This window comes from Grammomys surdaster, unplaced genomic scaffold, assembly GCF_004785775.1.
Source record: "Grammomys surdaster isolate TR1022 unplaced genomic scaffold, NIH_TR_1.0 205, whole genome shotgun sequence".
Classification (NCBI taxonomy): Eukaryota; Metazoa; Chordata; class Mammalia; order Rodentia; family Muridae; genus Grammomys; species Grammomys surdaster.
The window spans coordinates 3,567,954-3,592,509 of NW_021604650.1; the positions used below are offsets into that span (position 1 = coordinate 3,567,954).

Below are 24,556 nucleotides of genomic sequence, written 5' to 3' on the forward strand. Positions count from 1 at the left end.
CCTGTGGGAAACAATAAATGTTGACTTTTGAGACTTGTTTAACTCGAATAATTATCTTTAGAAAATCTATACAAGAAACAATTCCTAAGATCATCTTACAACATTCTTTTGGTCTATGTGTTTCTAGTTCATAAAAATTAATGTCTTTTTCAGTTCTAAGTATATCTAAGTATGTCTGTGGATCTAATTTTAACTAAATCCAGTTGTAAATGCCCTATTATACTATAATATTTTATTGTTCAAGGTCAAGATTTCTGCTAGAAATACAAAAACTTGCTTAAGTAAGCAATTTAATGTAGCTTAAATAAAGAAAAATTGTTTGGTTTTTAGGCAATCTTGCTGGGGAACCCAGACTGACCTCAAATTAGGAATCTTCCTACTTAAGTCTCCCAAGTACTAGGATCAGAAGTGTGTACCAGCTGCCATGCTTGGCCTCTATATGGAGATTAAACGAAAAAGTAGTCCAAGAGATTACCAGGAGAGAATGTAGAAAAGAAAGAAAAGGAAGCAACAGTAAGGCAGGTGGATGAGTTAAGGGGGAGGCTTCCAAAGGACTTCAACCGTATGAAAATTGCACAGAACTTCTATTTATCAAGAATTACTAGGAAGTATAACTGTCAACACTGGCTAAGACATTGTGGCACAGGTTGGAACATGAGGAGCCTAGTGGCCAGTGACTGAATAGACAACAGTGTTTAGATTCTTGTTTCAGAACTTCATCCATACCTTCTCTTGTTTACCTCATATGAGATGTCAAAATGTAGCCTCTGTAGGGCTGGACATGTTGCTCACCTGTAATAACATCTACTCAAAAGGTAGATAGAGGCAGAAGGATCAGTTGAGCCTAGGAGTTCCAGATCATCCTGGTCAACAAAATAGGATCCCTTTCAAAAATAAAAATAAAATACTTGAATCTAGTTTTAGAGAACAGCTATATTCCATCAGTTCCATGTAATGAGAGTTTTACAAAGTTCAGAGCTTAAATTTAAGAATCTGAGCATCAACAAGAACAACAACAAAAAAGTATTGACCCTGGTCAGTTTCTTTGAGTTTAAGAACAGCCTGGCAGAGTTTTAGTCTAACCCCCCCCCTTTCTTAAGGCATTGTAAGGGGCTAGATGGGTGACCCAGCAGTTAAAAGCACTTGCCACTTTGCCACTCTTTCAAGAGGATCCAAGTTTGGTAATCAACATCCATGGTGATTGGCTCACTCTTGCTCATGCTAACACTGGCTCTAGCAGTTTGGTGCCCTCTTCTGGCCTAAACTCTATACTACTCATGCACATGCCCCTATACACATAATTAAAAATAAAGTGCCCCCACCCTTCACCCTTCTCTTTTTAAGGCAAGGTGATAGCTCCTGCCTATAAATACCAAGCACTCAGAAATCTGGAACAAGGTCAAGTTTGAGACCAGTCTGGGCTGGAGTGAGACCTTGTCTCAAACAACACCACTAACAAAATTAGAACAATTAGGTTGGTAGGTGTCAAATCACTACACAGATGGGAACTCTGAACACTGAAGAACTTAGCACTTATGTGCTGCTGGCTAAGTTGCAGTTGGGGGACAAAAGAAAGGAAGTTACTCTTTTATACAGAAGGGAATTATATATTGTTACAGTCTATCTGCTTCTCAGAAATAGTGAATAGGACAGATGAAAGAAAAAAATGATGAGATGACATAGCCGTAACTACATATTTCCTTAAAGAAAAGTCCATTTTAGTGCTGTGATAAAGAACTTTCAACATTTTAAAATGTTAAGTTTTACAGTGTTGAAGAATCAGAGTATAAAATTAGAATGAGATTAAGTAAAAATAGAGCATTTAAAGAGTACGAGTTTATTGATAAAGTGAATCAGCATGGATAATACTGGAAACATTTGAGTAACCTTGACTGTTTAAGAAAATGTAATAAGCCGGGCAGTGGTGGCGCACACCTTTAATCTCAGCACTTGGGAGGCAGAGGCAGGTGGATTTCTGAGTTCGAGGCCAGCCTGGTCTACAGAGTGAGTTCCAGGACAGCCAGGGCTACACAGAGAAACCCTGTCTCCAAAAAAAAAAAAAAAAAAAAAAAGAGAGAGAAAAACAAGAAAGGAAGGAAGGAAGGAAAATGTAATAAATGTAATAAAGATAAAGTAGTATTTCTACTATAAGATATTCTTAGTTTCTCAAGTAGAAGAGTTGCAACTTAATATATGTTGAATAAAAAGGCAGAAGGTGAAACTGTATAATATAGCTCCATTCATAGCAGTAGCTCATTGCAAAGAGTTCTTGAAAGTATATTCTAAGCTGCTGTGGACAGGATACTATAAAGGTGATGAGAGTCAACTGGAAAGAATTTAATTGGACTTTATTGCTTTGTTTAGATCTCTTTTGGTTTATTTTGCTGATAAAGAATCCTCAGTGTATATATACATATGAACCAATCATATTTTGCAACATTGTTACTAGAAACATGAAAGCTTATACTTTCCTCATATATATATATATGTATATACACACATGTGTGCGTGTGTGTATGTCAGATTGTTATAATAAGGGCTGGAAGTGGAGTTCAGTGACATAGAGAATGTATTTCTATATTAGCACCAAAAAATTTAAATCTTACTGTTAGTAAGATTGTTAGTAATTAAGAAGTGCTAACATAGTAGCTATTCACAAATGTATGAAATTCATTTATTCCATTATTAGTCTTGGTCTCTAGGGCCTTCGCCAGTCCATTTGTAGAATGAGCGTTGAAGTAGGCTAAGTACATACATCGTACATTTCCTATGCATAGGGATCAGAGCAAACTCTGAGAGAAGATGAGTTTATCCTAAGTAAGGAGAGTGTACCAGTCTTCTCATTTTCACCAGCTAAAACTGTCCTGTTAGGTGAAACAAATTGGTTATAATAACATTCTATAAATGCTAAAAGCTTTCAATTTATTAATTGGGAAGCCATTCTCTGTAGTGCAATAAATCCATGCTACTCTAAGCTTTTAAAATTTTATCTTTTATCTAAAAATTTGCACTAAGTTCCACCTCAGAAGTATAACAGAATCAGAGTTGTAGTAGCAGATAACCATGGAAATGGTAGTTATCTGGGGCTAAAGAGATGGCTCACTTTTTAAGAGCACTGGTTGCTCTTTCAGATGACCCAGGTTCTAGTACCAGCACCCTTAAGACAACTTACAACCATTTATAATTCCAATTCCAGGAAATCCAATGCTAGCTTCTATTTACCTCAATTACCAGGCATGCAGTTGGTGCATATACATGCAGGGAAAGCATGCAAACACAAAGTAAAAATAAATAAAATAACATACAATAAATTTTGATTTACAGTTTTCACTAACAAGATACTATGTGGTGCTTGGGTGCATGCACATGTGTAAGCCCAGAGGATGGCCCTCAGATATTGAACTGTCAGATGCCCCCCACTTTGAAAAAAAAAATGTTTTTTGGTTAGTATCCTAAGGGGTACATGCCCACCATGGCACAGAGGACAACTCTGTGAAATAGATTCTCTCCTTAAACCTTTTCGTGAATTCCAGGGATCAAAATCAGGCTGTTGGTCTTGCTCAGTACTTACTGACTTATCTATTGACCTGAATTTTTTTTTTTTTTTTAAAGATTTGGGAAGTTTGTTTTTGTTGGTTAGTTGGTTTGATTTTTTGAGAGTTTCTCTGTGTAGCCCTAGCTGTCTTGGAACTCACTCTGTAGACCAGACTGGCCTGGAACTCAAAGAGACCTGTCTGCCTCTGCCTCCCAAATATTGGGATTAAAGGCACCCACCACCAACTTCTCAGATAAAGGTTTTTTTGTTTGTTTGTTTGTTTGTTTTTTTAAGTATATTTGTGTCTATGGATATGTGCATGAGAGTGCAGGTGCCCTTTGAGTCCAGAGGCATCAGATCCTATGGAGCTGGAGTAAGCTACCCAGCATGGGTGCTAGAAACTGAATTTGAGTCCTCACCCTTGCAAGGCAAGCACTTTACTCCCTAGCCCCCTAGTATTGTAAAAGATTATTTTAATGTATGTTTGTTTGTTGAGACAGGGTCTCAATACATAGCCTTGGCTGTCCTGGAATTTGGCTATGTAGACCAGGCTGGCCAGGCAAATCATAAAGATCCACTGCCTCTGCTTTCTGAATACCTGAAATTAAAGGTATGAAGTCCATGCCTTGTCTTCTTTTTATTTTTACTTAAACTTGTGTGTTTCTGTTTATGTGTGTGTTATCCATATGTCTGAGGGATCTGTCAAAGGCCATAAGATGGAGCTGGAGTTAAAGCTACCTGTGAGCCACCTGATTCGGGTACTACTAACCAGACTTGGCTCACATTTCTCCACATTCTAACTGAATAATAGAAAATTTTAAATAACTCAATTTTCAGTCAAATAAGTTTATGTTTTAAAGTATGAGATTCTTGCAGGTTTGCTGTGTTATAAAAAGGTCATATCCTTCTTCTTGGCTTTTGGTGGTGGTGGTGGTGGTGGTGGTAGTGGTGATAGTGGTGGTAGTGGTGGTAGTGGTGGTAGTGGTGGTAGTTTCCAAGACAGGGTTTCTCTATGTGGTCCTGGCTGTAGACCAGGCTGGCCTTGAACTCATAGAGATCCACCTGCCTCTGCCTCACAAGGGTTGAGATTAAAGATGTATACCACCACTGCCGGCTCCTTCTTGACTTCTGAGATAGGATCTCATTGTGAAGCCTGAGTAGGTCCTGAAGTTATGTTCTCTTGTCTCATCTTCCTAAATGCTAGCATTGCAGGTGTTTGCCACCGTGTCCAGTTTACTTATTTTTTTTGTCAGGTACTGTTTATTGTTAATTACAGGAGAGGTCAAATTAGGCCATTTAATGTGTAACTTGAAAATATATTAAAGTAAGTTTCGTAGTGGCATTTCTTGTTTCTTTTTCTTTTCTTTCTTTCTTTTTTCTTTTTCTTTTTTTTTGGGGGGGTAGATTTTGCTAATATCCAATTTTCCTTAAGGTAATGTGTTTTTCTAAAGTACTCTAGGATAGAGAGCACTGAAGGTAAGCATTTTTAAAGAAACTTCTCAATAGCTAGATCACTGGGGTTTTTTTGTTTGCTTTTTGTTTTTTAGAATTTATTTATTTTATGTATATGAGTACACTGTAGCTGTCTTCAGACACACCAGAAGAGGGCATTGGATCCCATTACAGATGGTAGTGAGCCACCATGTGGTTGCTGACTCAGGGCCTCTGGAAGAGCAGTCAGTGTTCTTAACTGCTGAAGCCATCTCTCTAGCCCCAGCTAGATAACTGTTAAACAAAACTTCTCATATGAAATAAACTGAATATACTTGATCCTGAAATCTTAAAATAGAAGTGCAAAGGAGGGATCTCAGGTCAGGATGACTATGTAAGCATTTCCTGGAAGAACTCAGTCAAGAACACAGAAGTGTCTCATTCTTTAAGCTACTATGACAATAAGTACATGCCACATGTTCAGAATCTAGGAGGATCACTTTAAGCCCCCACAGGTTAGAGCTAAGCCTCGGTAGGCAACACGGAGGGAAATAGTCTGGCAAGAAAGTATATTTACAAACACAGCCCTTGACACCAGCTCAGATCCCAGAAAGCCTATTAGGCCACTATATTCCAGAAACTCAGGATTATGGTGCCTACTGCTAAGCTTGACAACCTCCATTCGGGGACCCACATGATAAAAGTTGTCCTCTAACATCCACATGCAGACATAAATAAATTTAAAAAAAAACCAGAATGGTAGTGAAAGCCAGATGTTTATTTATGCCAAAGCAGCACCAGCAATTATATTAGGAGGATCTGGAAAATGTAAATTCTGCTGCTCCTTAGCCTTCTTTTCCTGCTCAGCTTCTGTTCCTATGCTGATACACATATGTAGCCCTCTAACGTGAGTGAGTCTACCCATTCCATAGTAGCCTAATATGAACAAATTTTGAGCTTCACCTTGGCTCAGGAACCTCTAGACAGAATAGATGATGCCACTGAAGTGTCAGTAGGATGAAGGGCTGTTTGCTTTATAGAGAATATCAATAAGAATGTATTCACACCTATATTTCCTGTACCTAGAAACTCAGGCAGTAGGGTTGTGAATGAAGCAGTCAAAGCTAATTTAGAAACAGAAATCTGATGGTGGTATCAGTGGAGTGTGAGGCATTCTGATGGGCAGAGTCTACTGCAGTTGGGAGGAAGGCCTATTCCCTGACTCCCTCCCTATACCTTGTGTAGAGTCGAGAGGATAAAGTGTTCTGACCTTAGGTTGCACCGGAGTAGCTTGATTTGTTCACAGTGGAATTGCTAAAAGACTGTTGCATATGCATATAGAGTTCTAATATGCTAATGGTTCCTTGTCACAACCAAAAGTAGGCATGTACTGTATGTATGGTTGATGGGAACAGCCATATTTTACCTGTGTTACCTGTAATATGGTATTTCTGAAGGTGTTGCTATAAATACTTGCTGGTGGGATGGAGCTATGTGAGTGTGGACAGGTGTGAAACAGACAGTTGACTCAGGAAGGGCTGGGGAAAAGCAAGCTGCTGCCAGCTTCCTCCTCAGAGACTGGACTCTTGTTGGGATCCCAGAGAGGAAAGATATCTGTGAACCGTCAGTGAGAGAGCCCTAGTTATAACAATAAGTGACAATGAGTGGAATGGTGTGAGGCTACTGTACGGGTACGAAGGCATAGTCTGTGGATCGGATTAAAGCCTTCCCTTTCCACGGGCACCTCCTGAAGTCTGCTACCAAGAGCCCTCCCTGGGCTGGCCCTGGGTTCTCCTGTTGCAGTGTTGGAGGGAAGGATCTGGGGCCCGAGCTGGCCAAGCTCCCTCCCCGGCTATGCTTCCTCCAATCACGAGGAGGTGAGCGGCTGCCAAACACCTCCCCTCCGGGTGCTGCAGCAGAACGGCCAGGCCCTCTGCCTGGCTGGCTCACTCGAGCTGCGCTCCCCCTCCTGCCATCTTCCGTTGCAAAGCATTTCTGGGAGCTGCATGTGGGTGACGCAGCAGCATTGTTCGCAGGCACAGGAAGCCGCGGCTGAACTGAAGGGCTTTAGAAGGAGCTCAGAGTGCTCCACGCTGTTCTGAGTATCCTGAAGGGTTACAACAGGACTGCTCTACCTTACATGCTCTGGGAGATTCAAGATTTTCACGTAAATCAGGATTTTCCTAGAAGCAGAAAAGCTAACTCCTGCCGCACAACTTCAACACAGAAAACAAAACAAAGGCGCTGGGGAAACTTCACCCAAGAGCCTCAGCAGCTCCAGAGCAACAAGAAATGCAAGGTCAGGCGGTCGGTTGGCAAGCCCTTTCTGGTTTGGGGTGTGTATAACTGTAGAGACTTTGTCTCTTGCAAAAGGCAGAACTGCTTGCTGGGCGAGTCCAGGACAATGTGTGTGTTACTTGTGTTGTTTGAGCCGATGTTAACACTTGTTCTCTAACTGGTGGGATGTGCTTTGGAACTGGGTTGCTTGGCTTTGGGGAGTACTTACTGCTTGATCAGAGGCCCTCCGTTCTCTTTCCCTTCCTGTGTTCTCTGGGGTGTGGGCCTGTGTTTGAATGTTCCAAATGCCTGGAACCTAGATAGGCAGAGCCTTTCCGCACTCCACCCACCCCCACCCCCGCTCCCTGATCCTAAATCCCCACCAGGGAGTGGTGGTGGCTTTTTTACTAGGACCTCAGCTACAGTTTGTTGTTGTTGTTGTTGTTGTTTTTAAAATGAAACCATTGCGGACTTGGCCCCACCGAATTTAGGCTGGGAAGGAAATCTACATTTCCCTCCACACCCACACATACCCCAGTAATTGAGTGGTGTGTATGTTAACTGCCCCCACCTAGCACAGCCCACACAGTTTGTCTCTGCCCTTCTCTGTGCCCCCTACAAAAGTCTTGCAGGTGGAATTAAACTGTTCCAGTGAACTTAAGTTCCTTTTCTACTCTCTTAATCATAGGTCTTTCTGTGCAGTCTGCTTTGCTGAAAGTGGAAAGTCCCTGTTTGTGGACAGCTCAGTTCTCTCCCGCAGAGGAAATGGGCAGAGTCCTACTCCTCCCGTATGCAAAGTGGGGGAGGGGAGCCATGCACTCCTCAGTGCACATTTTGAATGGACCTGAATTTTTCACCCTAGGGAGATTAGAAGCTGGGACCAGAACCTTGTCCCACATGGTACCACACCCTGCCTCTTCACCCCCACACAGTATGGTGCTAGCATGAGGCTCTAGAATAGGGTGCCATAGCAACTTGAAGTAAATAAAATGACTGAAAATGGGATCGGTTTAGGAGAAGGTGTGAGGCATCTGGAGATTTGGTAAAAGGGGATCTTAATAGAGGAATCTTTCAGAATGTAAAGAGGTTTTGTGAGCCCTAATTTTGGAATTTAGACCATAACTGTAGGTTAAGGATAAAAATAATTAAAAGTACTGGTTGTGAAAATGCTTGTAAAAGATGACCCAAGCACTAATCCTTCTAGGTCAAAATTTAGTATTTGCTGAAAGTTAGTGTATACACTCAAAAGGCTAACCTTTCTGTTATGTTCTTTTGCTGTAGCATTCATTGCTTTGTGGTTCTTGTAGTCAAAGGGGATATTTATTCTACTAGGTGGTTTGTGGTTCAGAATCTCTTTCAGACGTAAAATGTCTCAAAATAAAGTCATCCAAATGTGATTCACTGGAAGCCTCTTACTGTCACATTATTCCTAAGCCATCCAAACTTTTTATTTAAAAAAATTCATAAGAACCATTGATCTAAGACTGTTTCTTTCCTATTAATAGTTATAAATGCAAAGTAAACTCTGCTTACGTGTGTGTGCACTGTGAACTCCCAGAGGGCATGCAGCTGTAATCAGCATTGGAACAAGTCTATATCTAGGGATATATAGCTCACTGTTAGAGCATTACCCTAGAATGTGCATGTGTGAGATTATGGGTTTGCTCCCAGTAATGCTTCCTCTTCTCCCCCAGAAGTAAGTCTTCTGTTGAACCAGGACGTTAAGGTTATACTGTCCTACTAATTTAATATTAGCCATTCATTTTGATGCCCTTTTGCCCACACCTACAAAATAGAAATAAAAACTAATAACTGCTGCTATGGAAAAGTGCAGAAGAAGGTGCACTCTTAATTCCAGCATAAACAGGGAGGCACAAATAGGAGAATCTCTACGAGGTTGAGGCTGGTCTGCAGTGAGACTTCCCAGACAGCCAGGATTATGTGGAGAAACTTTGTCTTGAAAAACAAAGCAAAACACCAACAAACAAAAAACCAGAAAAGTGCAGAAGTAATGAAAAGTTTCACTATCCTGTACCTGCATAGAATTGCTTGACAAGTAACACTGTAACACTATAGTATCTAGTTGCTTCAGTTTCTTAGAAATATATAGATATGGTGTTAAGAGCAAAGAAATCTCTGTCATTGTTAGAGTCTCACTGTGTAGCTCAGGCTGGCCTGGAGCTCACTGTAGATCTGCTTCCTCCAACCTAGAATTATTGGTGTTCGAAGGTTAAAGTTTCAATAGCAGATAGCCGTAGTCTGAGGCTTCTCTTTTCATTGTTGATGTACGTGATTTGCCTTAAGTCTGTATGAAGGGGAAATGCAGCCAACCTGTCCATCTTGTGTTCACAGGGCAAGGGTAAGGCTTAGTCTGAATGCTGTTGAGTGTGCTTGACTTTTGTGTTGACCATACTCAGCTGCTGCTTCTCTTTGATCCTTAGATTTTGCTGGAAGAACTTGCCAGTAGTGATCCCAAGTTAGCCCTCACTGGAGTCCCTATAGTACAGTGGCCAAAAAGGGATAAGGTAAGAGAATTCTCTGCTTGATCGTCAAGCCACTTAAGTTTATTGCCAATTTATCATTACCATTCTCGAATTAAAAGACAGCTAGACACAGATGGGCTTTGGTTGATGCCTTGATAGTCAGGAAGGGTTGTGCAGAGGCTGGTAGATGTCTGAATTTGAGAGTATCCTGGTCTATATTGTGACTTTAGGGCAGCCAGAGCTGCAGGGTGATACCTTGTCTCACAAAAACAACAAAAACTTAATAGGCCTGCATATGGTACAGGCCTTTCTTTGATCTCAGCACTCAGAAAATAGAGGGAGGAAGATTGTTAAAAGTTCCAGGCTAGAGTCGGGGCTGCGTAGCAAAACCCTATCTGAATAAATGAGGAAATAAATAAAATACTGATGGTTAATCATTACTTGGTTTTGTTCTGACTCATAGTTCAGGGTAATTGTCTCTCTTTGTAGTTGACTTAACAAAACTATAATGCTAGAGTTCTCACCAGATTCAGATGCTTTGGTATACATTGTTGACCAAAGTAGATATCATTATTCTTCTGACCCAGAAACTTAGCTAAATATGATTGAAAGCTAGTTTAGACCTGTACATATGTATCTAATACTAGAAGATTTGTGTTGTTATGGTAAGACCATGATCTTAAGAATTTACCACTCTCCCCTTTTTGAAACAGGGTCTCATTAAGTTTACAGAACTGTCCTTGAACTCATGACCTACCTCTACCTCCTGTGTGTTAGGATTACAGGTAGATTGCTATCACACCCAGCTAAGATTAAAAAGAATTTCCATCAGCAAATAAATTGTTTCTTTTTTCACATACCTTTGAAGTTTACTTCCTGTATAACTTTTTACCTTGCTGTCTGTGATCATGAGCCAAATAAGGCTTTTCTTCAATGTTTCCTACTTGAAAGTTACAAAGCCTTAACATTCTGGGGTTATTTAGGCAGAATGTTAAAAGTGTTGGGTTGAATATCTTCTTGGTTTTTTGAGATAGGATTTTTCTGTGTGTAGCCCTGGCTGTCATGTAACTCTCACTCTGTAGACCAGGATGTCCTTGAATTCAAAAGATCCACTTGCTTCTGGGCCCCCACCACTAACCAACTTAGAATAGTATCTTTAAAGAGCACCTCCCTCTTCCTGGGTGTAGGAGTCTCACTTGTCATGAGGGATTGCCTCAAAACAATTCAGTTATTTGTGGTTGTTGGATATTTCATGTCAGAAAATTATTTGAGAAATAATAAGAAACTAAAGAAATAAAAGATGTGGTTCTTATCCTTGAAAAGGTTTCTAACAAGGTGAATAAACACATGTTAAAATCATAAACATTGAAATTTACCCCACACTTAAATCTATTAGATACAGTATCACAAGTCGGGTATGCTTCCATTTAGAGTGATAATGAATAAGACTAGTTTCACCTTCTAGGATTTTTGCCATCCTGTTTAGGGGTTTATTCTGAGTTACCATCAGTACCATCAACACTTAACCCAGAAAACTTTAGGGAGGAACAAGTCTTAACAACTCTGTAAATTAAAGAGACAACAGAGTGTTAGGACAGGAATTAGCAAATTTTTCTGTCAGTGTTGAGATTCTGTATGTTTGTATGCCACACAGTCAAATTGTCCATAGTTCTATAGTATTTGAAAATAACCATAGATCCGGGCGGTGGTGGCGCACACCTTTAATCTCAGCACTTGGGAGGCAGAGGCAGGTGGATTTCTGAGTTCGAGGCCAGCCTGGTCTACAGAGTGAGTTCTAGGACAGCCAGGACTACACAGAGAAACCCTGTCTCGAAAAAAAAAGAAAGAAAGAAAGAAAGGAAGGAAGGAAGGAAGGAAGGAAGGAAGGAAGGAAGGAAGAAAGAGGCCATAGATAATACATACATAAATGAGCCTGGCTTTGTTCCAATAAAAAATTTATTTATTTATAAAGATTTATTTATAAAAATCTACTGTGGCCAGTTTTGCCTACAGACATCTCTTTGCCAAGTCCTAGGCCAGGCACATTACCATGTGATCTTCTGCCCTCTTCAGTTTGAGAGCAACTGGATATGGTTGACCTCACTGCTTTCTTTTTCCAGCTTAAATTCCCTACCAGGCCTAAGGTGAGGGTTCCTACAATTCCCATCACAAAGCCTCACACCATGAAGCCAGCTCCACGCTTAACACCTGTAAGGCCTGCTGCAGCCTCCCCCATTGTGTCAGGAGCCAGGCGGAGAAGAGTGCGCTGTAGGAAATGCAAAGCATGTGTGCAAGGAGAATGTGGAGTCTGTCACTACTGCAGGGACATGAAGAAATTTGGTGGGCCTGGACGCATGAAGCAATCCTGTGTTCTCCGACAGTGCTTAGCAGTAAGTGATCTGGGTAAAAAATTGTGTGTATGTAAAGATATATAAAGTCAGGGAGACTCAGCTAAGATGAGTTTAGAAGGAAGTTATCTTAATAAGAAAAGACAAGCCAACAAAGAGTGAATTAATTGCCTCTGATGGTCTCGTTCCTAGGCAACTAAGTCTTTGTCAGTCATTTCCCCACCAAAACCCCCTCTGCTTACTACCTTGTCTTTGTACATCCCAAGTGAACCAAGTCTCCTATCTTCATTAAAAGGGACTATGAAATTTAAAGGTTCAAAATCTGGTCTTCTGACCTTTGTCTTCTTGTAGCCCAGACTGCCTCATTCAGTTACGTGTTCTCTGTGTGGAGAAGTAGATCAGAATGAAGAGACACAGGACTTTGAAAAGAAACTCATGGAATGCTGCATCTGCAACGAGATAGTTCATCCTGGCTGCCTCCAGGTAAATAGATGCCTAAAGGCCCTTGACAAGAGAGTGGAATACCTGTCAGGAGAGGCTGTTACTATCCCTACTATGGAGTTTCAGCTGCCTAGTCACAGTGGAGAACAGTAGTAGACCATTGTTGAGGTGTCTCCTGTGTATCAGGCTGTCTAATAATTTTTAAGGAGAGAATGATATACAAAATAGACCATGGGACGTGTCCCAGAGGGCCCTGGACAGTGTGTTGGAAGTCTCCAGGCCATTGTAATGAAACTTAGAAGACATGTTTGAGGATGCTTCAAGCTCCTAGATGTCTCTGCTACATCCTTCATTGTATATAAGCTAAGGGGGGGTGGTGGCAAAAGTGGTTGGAGTAGGGGTGGGGGTTGTTTAGAATGTAACCTCAAAGGTGGAATCATATGATAGGGCTTAAATTATGTATTCCTAAAGTGCCCCAGGTGGAACACAGCCTTGAAGTTGGATCTGTCAAATTTAGGTCTCAGGTACATGAGTGACTGACACGGTGACATGCCTGTATTCCAGTTACTCTGAGGTGAAAAATTACCTTTAGGTGAAATTAGCCTTGGTAACATAGTAAGACACCACCATCCCCATCTCAAAGGTGGGTAGGTTGGTGTGTGGGTGTGTGGATATGCTTTTATATTGAGACATTTCTCCCTATGTAGTTCTGGCTCGTTCAGAACTCAATTTGTAAGTTAGACTGCCCTTACATTTTCTGAGATAATCCTGCCTCTGTCTCCCAAGTGTTGAATTACAAGCAAATGCCACTGTGTCTAGCTATAGACGCTTTGAACTTAGTTCTTACCACAAACCAGGGTTTGTGTTATTGTATCTCAAGCAATTGAGTTGATACCTTATTACATGAATTTATATTTTTACAGTTGAGAACACTGACTCACTGAAATATTGATCTCTGAATCCCATTAGTTAAATAGCAAGATCAGGTCTGGTTAATTGACATAAGATATTTAGGAGAAGAAACTCAAATCTAAACTGGCCCAGACCCTGAAAAGTCTCTTCAAGGAGCCTAGCTTTGGTCAAGCAGCCAAGAATCGAGATGGCTGAAAGCCAGCGTTAGCACTGTTTGTTGCTCATTAGCTCTCAGTCTTTAATTTCCATGTAGACCAGTATGTTTAGAAATGGATGACTCTTCCAGTTTTTTCCTACCCGTTTTACTGTTGATGTAGAAGGCGGAAGAAATAACTTTTTAAAACATCACTATCTGCCTATAGATGGATGGAGAGGGGTTGCTTAACGAGGAATTGCCAAATTGCTGGGAGTGTCCAAAGTGTTACCAGGAAGACAGCTCGGAAAAAGCCCAGGTAAAGGAAATGTTCAGTCTGGTAGGTTGCTGTGCACTGGCCTTTACAATTAGTATCCAAGGACTTTCTCTGACCCAAGAGTATTTTGGTTTTGTTTATTTGACATCTTTTTATCCTCCCATTTTGGTTATTCCCCTTCCTCCTTCAGTTTGTTGGGGTTTTGTTTGTTTGTTTTGCTTTTGTATTTTTTTGTCTTTAGTTTTTGATTTTTATATTACTAAATAACTGTTGGGAGTCCTGATGTCCTTTTTATTCTTTAGGGTACTAGAAAGGCAGGACCATCCCTGGGCTATTGAGTTGGAGAATTAGGTATGCAACTTTATCCTGAGGAATGTAACTAGAGGGGAGCCAGCCTTGGCCTGTGGGGCTGTCACTTACTGGATTCATATCCTAGAGGTTCCAGTTAAGCAGGTTTACTTTTTTTTTTTTTTTTTTTTTTGGTCATCTTTAGTTCTTTGTCCTTACCTGCCCCACGCACCCAAATGTGCAATTCAGAAGCAGCCATTCTACGAGAGTGGAGACCAGCTTCATGACCTTAGCCCAGGACAGCTAAGGTTGTTGCCCTAATGGTCACCAGTAGCATCAGTATGCCAAAAGGACTCTCTGGTTACTCAAGCTGGCAAGGATAGATCTGCTAAGAGCACAGACCCAGGAGATGGCTGCCTCCTGACAGTTCAGGGACCCTGTACAGGCATGAGGAAGAAGCCTAAAGGAAATTGCTTATCTTTTTATTTCTTCCACTTGGACTCTGTGGCAGTTGAAATTTTAGTTAAGATTTCATTTTTGTTTTTGTTTTGTTGTTGTTGTTGTTTGTGTTTTTGTTTTTCGAGACAGGGTTTCTCTGTGTAGCCCTGGCTGTCCTGGAACTCACTCTGTAGACCAGGCTGGCCTCGAACTCAGAAATCCGCCTGCCTCTGCCTCCCAAGTGCTGGGATTAAAGGCGTGCGCCACCACTGCCTGGCGTTTTGCTACATTTTAATATTCTGTGCAAAACAGCCTCTAGAACAAAGATGGTCATGGCCTCAGTATTAACCAAGAGCGTAAAGAGCAAAAGAAACACAGACCAAGAGTGTTGCTGGTGACGGACTATCTCCTTGTGGAAAACCTGACTTATTAATAGGATATTTAGAGCCGGGCAGTGGTGGCGCATGCCTTTAATCCCAGCACTTGGGAGGCAGAGGCAGGCGGATCTCTGAGTTCGAGAGTTCGAGGCTAGCCTGGTCTACAGAGTGAGTTCCAGGACAGCCAGGGCTACACAGAGAAAACCTGTCTTGAAAAACAAAAAAAAAAAAAACAAAAAAAAAATAGGATATTTAGTGGCATATGTTGACTGAGTCTCAGCATAGCCAAGGGTAGTCTCAGGAAAGGAGAAGTTTCTGGAAAGCACAGGTACTACAGGATGAGGTCTAGGCCTTGCAGGATTCTTCACCCATAATCATAATGAGGTCTCTGCAGTGGCATGGCTCCTGACACAGAACTGGATTGAGATACTGCAGAGTTTACACAAGTGGTAGAGTTGTAATGCTAAAATAGCCTTTATATCAAAGAGTTACCCAAAAATTGAGGTGCAATGGATATAGAATGTAGAATCGAGGAGCCTTATATTCTAGATTTCATTCCTTTGTACATGGCCACAAACCTTTTCTCGCGGGTAATTTTCCCAGGTGACCATTTAAGGATTTTGTGTTTTGAAATTAGCATTCTGTGGCCTGGGTGTGTGAGCTCAGTTGCTGATCTTGGCAGTCTGAATCACCAGCTTTGAGGAAACAGCCCCTTTAGGCAGCAGTGGCCTGGCTTCTCTTAGGTTCTACTTACTATTTTAAAGGGTTTAGGGGGAAAAAAGCACTGGTGTTTGTTTTCTATGCATTTTGCAGAAGCGGAAAATAGAAGAGAGTGATGAAGAAGCTGTACAAGCCAAAGTCCTACGGCCCCTGAGGAGCTGCGAGGAGCCCCTCACACCCCCGCCTCACTCACCTACTTCCATGCTGCAGCTCATCCATGACCCGGTTTCTCCCCGGGGTATGGTGACTCGGTCATCCCCTGGGGCTGGCCCCAGCGACCACCACAGTGCCAGCCGTGATGAACGCTTCAAACGGCGGCAGTTGCTGCGGCTACAAGCCACAGAGCGCACCATGGTACGGGAAAAGGAGAACAATCCCAGCGGCAAAAAGGAGCTGTCTGAAGTTGAGAAAGCCAAGATCCGGGGATCGTACCTCACTGTCACGCTACAGAGGCCCACCAAAGAGCTCCACGGGACATCCATTGTGCCCAAGCTGCAGGCCATCACGGCCTCCTCTGCCAACCTTCGCCCTAATCCCCGCGTGCTAGTGCAGCACTGCCCAGCCCGAAACCCCCATCATGGGGATGAGGAGGGGCTCGGGGGAGAGGAGGAGGAAGAGGAGGAGGAGGAGGAAGATGACAGTGCAGAGGAGGGGGGTGCGGCCAGGCTGAATGGCCGGGGCAGTTGGGCTCAGGATGGAGACGAAAGCTGGATGCAGCGGGAGGTCTGGATGTCTGTCTTCCGCTACCTCAGCCGCAGAGAACTTTGTGAATGTATGCGAGTGTGCAAGACGTGGTATAAATGGTGAGCAGGGATGCAGGGGTCAGGAACAGGGGCAGGGGGTAGTTGACAGGGCTTCTGTGTGCACCTTTATATTGGCTATGTGAACCTTAATATCAGCAGGCATAACTAGACCTGCTCTTTAGGTGCTGTTAAAGATGTAGTCCATTGTACCTGCAGATGTTAGGGGAATTGGAACCTTTGACTCTCCTGCCTGTCCTTTGTTTCCCTGTCTCAGCTTGGGGGAGGGGTTCCAATTTAAAGGATGGATTTGTACAGTTTGTGCTAAAACTTAGGGTCTTATAGGTTGTAAGCTTGTCTTCCCTCCCCTGACCTACCATTTGCTGGTGAAGAGTCTGTGACAAGCTGTGATTGCACCAAGAGGAGTGGGCAAACTTTCCAAAATGAATTTGAAGGTTCACTCTGGTTTCCCCTTCAGTGTTAGCTTCCAGTTTTAATAATCCCCAAACTTGAATTATTCCTTTCTTCAACAAGCAGAGCCCAGTCCTGAAGCTGAGACTTAATTATCTCTCCTAACAGAACATTACTCCTCCAGTTCAACAGACCTTTAGTGGGAAAATCCTTAGAGCTAATGAATGGAGAGGTTGCTATGGAGCATTGTGAGGTTTTCTATAAGGCTGTATAATTTTTATTTTGGTCACTATTACTATTGTTCCCAAAATTTGATGTCTTGACTAGCAGTATATGTCTGGAAACTTGTCAGAGTATGGTTATGCCAGAGTGTGGTGTTACATTTATGATACCAACATTCAAGAGACACAGGAAGATCTGCAGTTTGGGGTGAGCAAAGGCTATGTAGCTCCAGACCAATCTGTGCTAAAGCATAAGAAGAAAAGCAGATCCCCAGGCCTACTAAATAAGAGCCTCTGAGATGGGTCTAGCAGTGTACTCTGAGATATGTTTGTATGTATGTTTGTTTGTTTTATTTAAGGACTCCTACCATCAACATTTGGTGTGCTATCAGATTTTTGTCAATTATAATACGTTTGCCAATACAAATCTGACTTCTTGACTTAGAATTTATGTGCTCTGCCCAGATTATGTTAATTTCTTTTTGTCAAGCAAGTAGGCTTCCTAGTCGTCTTCTCTAATCCTTGGTTTCCAGGCCAAGGCATATAAGACTCATACATATTTCCTTGAGTCCTGCTAGGCAGGCTGAGCTCAGGAGTAGAGACAATAACATTGTAGAGTGTGGTGGAAAGGCCTCTCAGTTTTGGATGGACTGGCTAAATGTTAAGCTAGCAGGAAATCAAATGCCTTAGGGTGGAAGAGAGCTGTCTGGACTGATAGAGCGCCTCACTTGCCCTAAGACAGTAATGGGCTCAAGGCAAGATGCGGTGATGGGTAGCATTCTTCATCTCCCTCAGCCCCGTGTAACTATAACTAACAAGGGAAAGAAGAAGGCTAAGAAATTCTAGGCAGTAAGAAGTCAAAATCTTAAAACCAAGTTAAAGATTAAAGTCTACTTCTAAAAATTGTTTAAATGTTTCTGTACACTGTATAATAGGAGCCATACCATTTTAGTACAAAGGAAGAGAATACAGCATACTATTGTGTCAACTTGTCAAACCATGCCCAGCCTAGCCTCGATTTGCAAAGTGTCTAGTTATTTTAAGGGGGAGGGACAGTTTTTGCCTGACTCTGAGGTAAAAAAGTGACAGTTATTTCTGGTTTTCATAGGAGAACTTACAAGAAGGACCTTCAGGTATTGAGCCTTTACCAGAAACCTTCTAGCAGAGTGCCTTGGGAGCATCTTTAACAGGAATATCACGTTAGTTAAATTCTCTTCCCTCTTACAGGTGCTGCGATAAACGACTTTGGACAAAAATTGACTTGAGTAGGTGTAAGGCCATCGTACCCCAGGCTCTCAGTGGCATCATCAAGAGGCAGCCAGTGAGCCTCGACCTTAGTTGGACTAACATCTCCAAAAAGCAGCTGACCTGGCTGGTCAATAGGCTGCCAGGTAGGTGAACAGGCAGACCTGCTACTACTGTCCTAGGGTCCGGAGGACCAGCAGGAAACATGAGGCTGTTGTCAGTACTGCTTAGAACTGATGCAATGCAGTTTGGGGAAGCAGTTCTGTACACAAGACTGTTGGGCCATTGTAACTGCCAGTATGTAAGGCATTACTGGATTGATGACTGCACTAGATACAGAGAGAATGAGGTTAGGTTGCTACTGCCAGCCCTGCACATTTCCTTAGCATAGAAGAGGAAATTTGAGTCAGATTTTGCTTCCATTAGCTCTTTGTTAGCCCTTCAGCATCTTAAGGTTTCAGAAAGACAGAAGCTATACAGCATCTAATGCTCTAGTAGAAACTTAGTGAACGGGTCTTTATTTTCCTTCTTTTCATGTGTATGAATGTAGGTGAATGTGCATTTGTGTGTACATGGATACTAGAGACCTTGGGGCAATCTTCTACTTCAAAAGTTGAGGCAGGGTCTAACAGACACCCCAGAATTTGCATCTGATATGGCTAGTCTTACTATCCAGCTTGTGTAGATCCCCTGCTCTTTCTTTCTATACTGTAATTACTGGCAGGATGCCACATCCACCTGGCATTATGTGGTTTCTGGGGATATGAATTCTGATCTTTTCAATGAGTGTAAATACTTAGAATTTCTTAGCCATCTCCCTAAAGTGCCCGGCAGTTGGTGTGTGTGTGTGTGTGTGTGTGTGTGTGTGTGTGTGTGTGTGTGCATGCATTTTGTTTCAAGATGGTCTCACTTTGTGCCCTTGAACTCTTCAGAATTCAAAAGAGATCAGCCTTCCTATTGTTTCGGAGTGCTGGGTTTGAGTGTGTGCCACCACACCCAATTCCACCATTTGGGTTTTTTGTTGTGTTTGTGTGTCTGTTTGTCTTTTCCAGACAGACTTTCTCTGTGTAGCTGTCCAGGAACTCACTCTGTAGACTAGGTTTTCTGCCTGTCTCTGCCTCCTGAATGCTGGAATTAAAGGTGTGGGACACTACCATCTGGTGTTCCAGATTGGTTTTAACACCAAAGTAAAAGTTTTAAATTGGAGGCCTTGACACCATGAGAATCTTTAGACTTGGTTACTAGATTAGAACATAGTCCTCTCCCAGTAGACTAGAGATTCATTCGTTTTGCTCAGAACATCTGGTAACTGAGGATTTGAATTCTTTATAAGTAGAGTATGTTGTATGTCTTTTTCCATTTGTTGCAGGATTAAAAGACCTCCTCCTAGCAGGCTGTTCCTGGTCTGCAGTATCTGCCCTCAGCACCTCCAGCTGCCCCCTTCTCAGGACCCTTGATCTTCGGTGGGCAGTAGGAATTAAAGACCCACAAATTCGGGATTTGCTGACTCCACCCACAGATAAACCAGGTATGCTCTGGGCCTGCCTCACTTACCTGTCTTGACCTTTCTTTTTAGATGGAGCTTGAAACTTAAGTTCTCAGAATTAAACTATGAAAGATTGGAAGTATATAAGGCTAAAGTGCAGTGGCAGTCCATGTATAAGAGCTGGTTATGTACAAGCAAATAACTCAGCAAACAGGAAGAAGTAATGCTTGGTGTCAACAGAATCACAGGACTGTGAGGAAAGAAGACCCATTCCACACATCACTTTGGAAGTGAGGCCTACACTCTGACACTAAGAAGATGGAAAACTTGTTTCCTAGAAACGTCCCTGTACTTTGTTCACTCCCTACAGGAGGGATTGAGTGTGGGCAGTTCTGCTTAACCCTGTCAAGGGAGTCCTGACCAGTACATAAGTGCTGCCACTTGGGGCTTTAGTAGAGAATTCAAAGTTTTGATCTAAGTTCTTTTCTTGCCTGTACAGGTCAAGACAATCGAAGCAAACTCCGGAACATGACTGACTTCCGGCTGGCAGGCCTTGACATCACAGACGCCACTCTCCGACTCATCATTCGCCACATGCCCCTTTTGTCTCGACTTGACCTCAGTCACTGCAGCCACCTTACAGATCAGTCCTCCAACCTACTAACTGCTGTCGGGTCTTCCACTCGATACTCCCTTACAGAGCTCAATATGGCAGGTATGCTATCTTTGTTTACATGAGGTGATGTCCCTGATTTCTGAACCATGTCCATATCTGCATGGGGATAGAGAGCTGGATCGTAAACATCTGTAACTCTAGTGCCTAAGGATCTGACACTGTCTAGCCTTTTGTCAGCATGCACACGTATGAATACAAAACAACTTTTTTTTTTTTTTTTTTTTTTTTTTAGATTTGCAGCTGGGCATGGTGACAAACACCTTTAATCTAATCCCAGTGTTTTGGAAGCAGTGGAAGGTAGATGAGTTTGAAGTCAGCCAGAGCTATGAGTGAGACCCTGTCTCAAAAAAATACATAGAATAAATTTTAAAAATTTACATCTGGCCAGTTGTGGTGGCACACACCTTTTTAAATCCAGCACTTGAGTTGCAGATGTAGGCATATCTCTATAAGATCAAGGCCAGCCAGAACTTCTTAGAGAGAGACTTTCTCAAAACAAGAAAGTTGTATCTGCATGAGAATAAGAGACTTCTCTATTCCTTTTTTAACCAAAGAACTCTGAGGTGGGTAGTACAGGCCGGCACCTGCATGTTTGGCTGCTGTCCAGCTGTAGTTTGGTCAGCTAGATGGCCCTGGTACTGCTCGCTTGCCTATGGTCCTTAGAGGCAGGCAGCAAGGGGCCACAGTACTAGTAAATGGTAACCCTGGTATCTCTGCTTGGTGACAAAAAGAGCACTGAGAAAGATACTGAGATAACAGAGTAGCAGAAACGGGCCTCTGTGACTGTGTTTGTGATCTTTGTTCTCTTGGCCATATTGCCTACAGGTTGCAATAAATTGACAGACCAGACCCTGTTCTTCCTAAGGCGAATTGCTAATGTCACCTTGATTGACCTTCGAGGATGCAAACAGATCACAAGAAAAGCCTGTGAGCACTTCATCTCAGACTTGTCCATCAACAGCCTCTACTGCCTGTCTGATGAGAAACTGATACAGAAGATTAGCTAAGACATGCTCAGCCCAGACTGATCAGGAAAATCTTCCCCTGCCTTCCCACCAAGGAGAGTCTCTCCCTGACCCTACGCAGGCTCTGAGGCCAACGACACATTCCCTCTCTGCTCTCTTTTCTCTGAGCCCTTCTCCCACAGGTGGGGCAGAGAGGTTGATGGACATCAAGGTTATTGCCTGCTCCTCTCCCTCCCAAGGAAAAGAGAGGAGAGGTTGATCAAGGAGAAAGCACAGGCTGTGCTATCCCAGTACCTGCTTGCTTGCTTGTCTGCCAGCTAGGAAGCTGGGCTCTCAGTTTGGGGGAATTTGTGCATCTTTCACCTGCACTGGGCCAAGAACCCTCCCTTCTCATCCATAGTCCCCAGCAGTGCCTGGTTCTAAGCAAACTCTAGGGAGGAAGGCGACTTTGCCTCCATAGCCAGATTCTCCTCATGGTGTCCGTTGCGCATCTCTCCTCCGTTAAACTCTCCCGGCTTCTGCAGGAAGAGCCAACAGCCCTAGAAACCCCAGGCCTGGCAGGTCTCACTGGTGCTGTGAGTTGTCTGAAGCGTTGTTCCATGTCTGTCAGAGCCCTTTTTTCTTGTCCCTGAGCTTGATGCTGTCCAACACTCATTCATATCATACAGTCTCCATTCTGCCATCACCCTGAACTTTTCCACTAGTCACCCACTTGTCCATTGTTGCACTTACTTGGGGTTATCAAAAGCTCTTCGGAGAAGCTGGAACTTGCCCCCAGAAATGCCCATATCATTGCTACCCAGGCATATTCTAAGACAGGCATCATTACCCTTTCCCTCCCATTGCTGCCCACCAACTGCCCTTTTCCATTTGTCCTCTTTCCTGCCTGAGCAGGGCTTTTCCAGAGTTTGTGTCCTCAGAAGGAGCAGCGTGTTTCTCCAGGTGGGGGAAACAGAAGGCTGCTTAAATCCCCACCTGCCTCCAAGCCAGGCTTTTCTGGGCTCTGGTTTAGCATGGCCCTCTGAGCCCAGGCCTGTGTATAACCTAGCAGCTCACTGACCTGGTGCCTTTTAAGGGGAGTCCTGATTGAAAACCTACCCTCTGCCTGCAACCTTGGAAGTGTGTGTGCATGTGCCTCTGTGTGTCTGACTAAGTGTGCTGCACATATGTGCAGGGAAGGAGGGGAGCATGATGTCTCCCTCTCCTCCATTGCCCTTCTTCAAGCCCCATCAGCTGCCCCCTTTTACTTTGCATTGAACGGCCTGTCCAAAGATCCTCTCTCTAGGGCAGCAGAGAGCTTTTTGCACTTTAAAAAAAAAAAAAGAGAGAAAGAAAGAGAAAGAAAGAAAGGCAGGAAGAAAGAAAGAAGGAAGGAGGTCAGAACTATTCTGGGTATGAGGAGATGCTCAGCAGAGGCCTGTGGCCAGAGTTTGTCAGTGATACATGCAAATTTGCACTCTGCTCCCCATCTATAGGAGATTGATAATTGATAGCACAGCCTTGCCCCGCCTTCTCTTAACCCAGAACATACCCCTTCCAACTTTTCACCCCATTTCCTGTAATCTAGCCTCAGACTTTCCTAAACTCCATCAGGAGGGGACAGAGCCCGGGCACCATGAGTCTGAAATGTGACCGCCCAAGGAGAGATGCTAACTGTACCCTTGCCACTGCCAAAGCAATAGAGGCAGAAGTGTCCCCTCTGCCACTCAGCCCAGCTTTGACCCTGGCAATAACCAGACTTTTTTTCCAGGGAAACTGGGTTTCTGGCAAGGGGTGGCATTGTTTCTTCCAATCTGCTGATTTCTCTTGGCTGCACCTTAAAAACAGCAGTCTGTTCCCTTGACCCTCTGCCATTCCATTGGTCTTCGGGTCCCAGAATTCTGGGACTGAAATGTTGAGGAAACGCCAGTGACTTATTCCAGAGTGCCTCAGTTGGGGGAACTTCTGTAAAGAACCCTGGGTGTTGAGCAAAAACCTTATTAATCCTATTAATGACCTATAATTAGAAGCTTCCTGACTTTTTTTTTCTTTTTGGTTGCTCCTGTGGAAAATACTAAAATACTAAGTTTTGTTTGTTGTCTTTTTATGAAAGGGGAGGTGGAGAGACCCTTTCAGAGCAGGGATTGTGCCGGGAGAGTGCCTCTGACCTTTGGGACAGTTCATCCACAGAAATGTCTAAGCTGATGGCTTGTCTGGGTTTTGGTCTTTGCATTTGGATTTAGAAAAAAAACAGCGTTTTACTGCACAGAAATGTGTCAGTTGAAAAGGGAGCTCAGGATGGTGGCAGATGGACTGAAGCCCTTGCTGGGTCTTACTTTTCTTTAGGACTATGAGGGAGAATGATTTTTAGAGGTGAGAGTTGGTCCTTGCAAAAGAGAGAAGTGTCTCTGAGGACATAGAACACACAAGTTCATAGTCCTGCATCTACTAGCTGTGGTCTTGCCAGAGCCTGGCCTCAGACTGCAGGACCAGACCTCTGCCTTCATCTTTCCATGTACTGGGGCAAAAAACCACAAAGGAAAGGAAGAAAATTATATATATATAATTATATATATATAATATAAAATCACTTGGTGATTAAAAAATAACTGCTCAATAAATAAAACTCCTAAAGTCACTATGTTTAAAGGGTTTGGTTTTTTCCGGGGGGTGGGAAATACTGTAAATATATATTTTTTGTTGCTTATTTAGAGTCGATCTCCAATGTTGTGCTAAGATTTTTAAATTAAATGTAAGCATTAAGGGAATGAGTCTTAGGCCACCAGCTGACATATTGGCATTATTTTGGGTCAGGGAAGGAAGAAAGCTAGTTGGACTTTGTTTTCTAAAAGTTCCCCACTTGGTTTTAGAAAGCGCAAAGATGTCTTTCTTCTGACACTTGGGAATGGGAGATATTTGTGTAATAAAATTTTTAAAAGACAAAAAAAGAAATAGCCTCCAATGGGAAATATTTTGATTTGGTTTTCTTCTTTGTTTTTGTTTTTAAATAAAAAGACTTTAAAAACAAAAACTAACCCCTTTCTCCTTTGGTGTATGTGTATGTCTATGTCTAAGAGGATGTCAGAAGGTCATACGGACATGCTGGTGTCTAGCTAAAACCAGGGAGTGCTGGCCCCACCCTCTGAGAAACATCTGTGGTACAAATTTGTATA

General features: G+C 42.8%; 1 protein-coding gene across 2 annotated transcripts in view; it reads left to right on the forward strand.

Moving 5' to 3' along the window:
• Kdm2a (lysine demethylase 2A) overlaps positions 1-24,335 on the forward strand; it is a 74,011-nt gene extending 49,676 nt beyond the window's left edge. Inside the window, exons 1-10 of one of the 2 annotated variants that reach the window (XM_028771291.1) lie at positions 6,898-7,265; positions 9,685-9,768; positions 11,847-12,116; positions 12,426-12,557; positions 13,790-13,879; positions 15,754-16,463; positions 18,260-18,423; positions 19,647-19,805; positions 20,263-20,478; positions 21,265-24,335. In XM_028771291.1, the coding sequence (XP_028627124.1) occupies positions 7,107-7,265; positions 9,685-9,768; positions 11,847-12,116; positions 12,426-12,557; positions 13,790-13,879; positions 15,754-16,463; positions 18,260-18,423; positions 19,647-19,805; positions 20,263-20,478; positions 21,265-21,446 (2,166 nt within the window). In that variant the 5' untranslated portion in view covers positions 6,898-7,106 and the 3' untranslated portion in view covers positions 21,447-24,335. Of the gene's footprint in view, positions 1-6,897; positions 7,266-9,684; positions 9,769-11,846; positions 12,117-12,425; positions 12,558-13,789; positions 13,880-15,753; positions 16,464-18,259; positions 18,424-19,646; positions 19,806-20,262; positions 20,479-21,264 lie in introns of those variants that run through there. The other variant, XM_028771290.1, reaches the window with a different exon arrangement.
• The last annotated feature ends 221 nt before the right edge of the window (positions 24,336-24,556 follow it).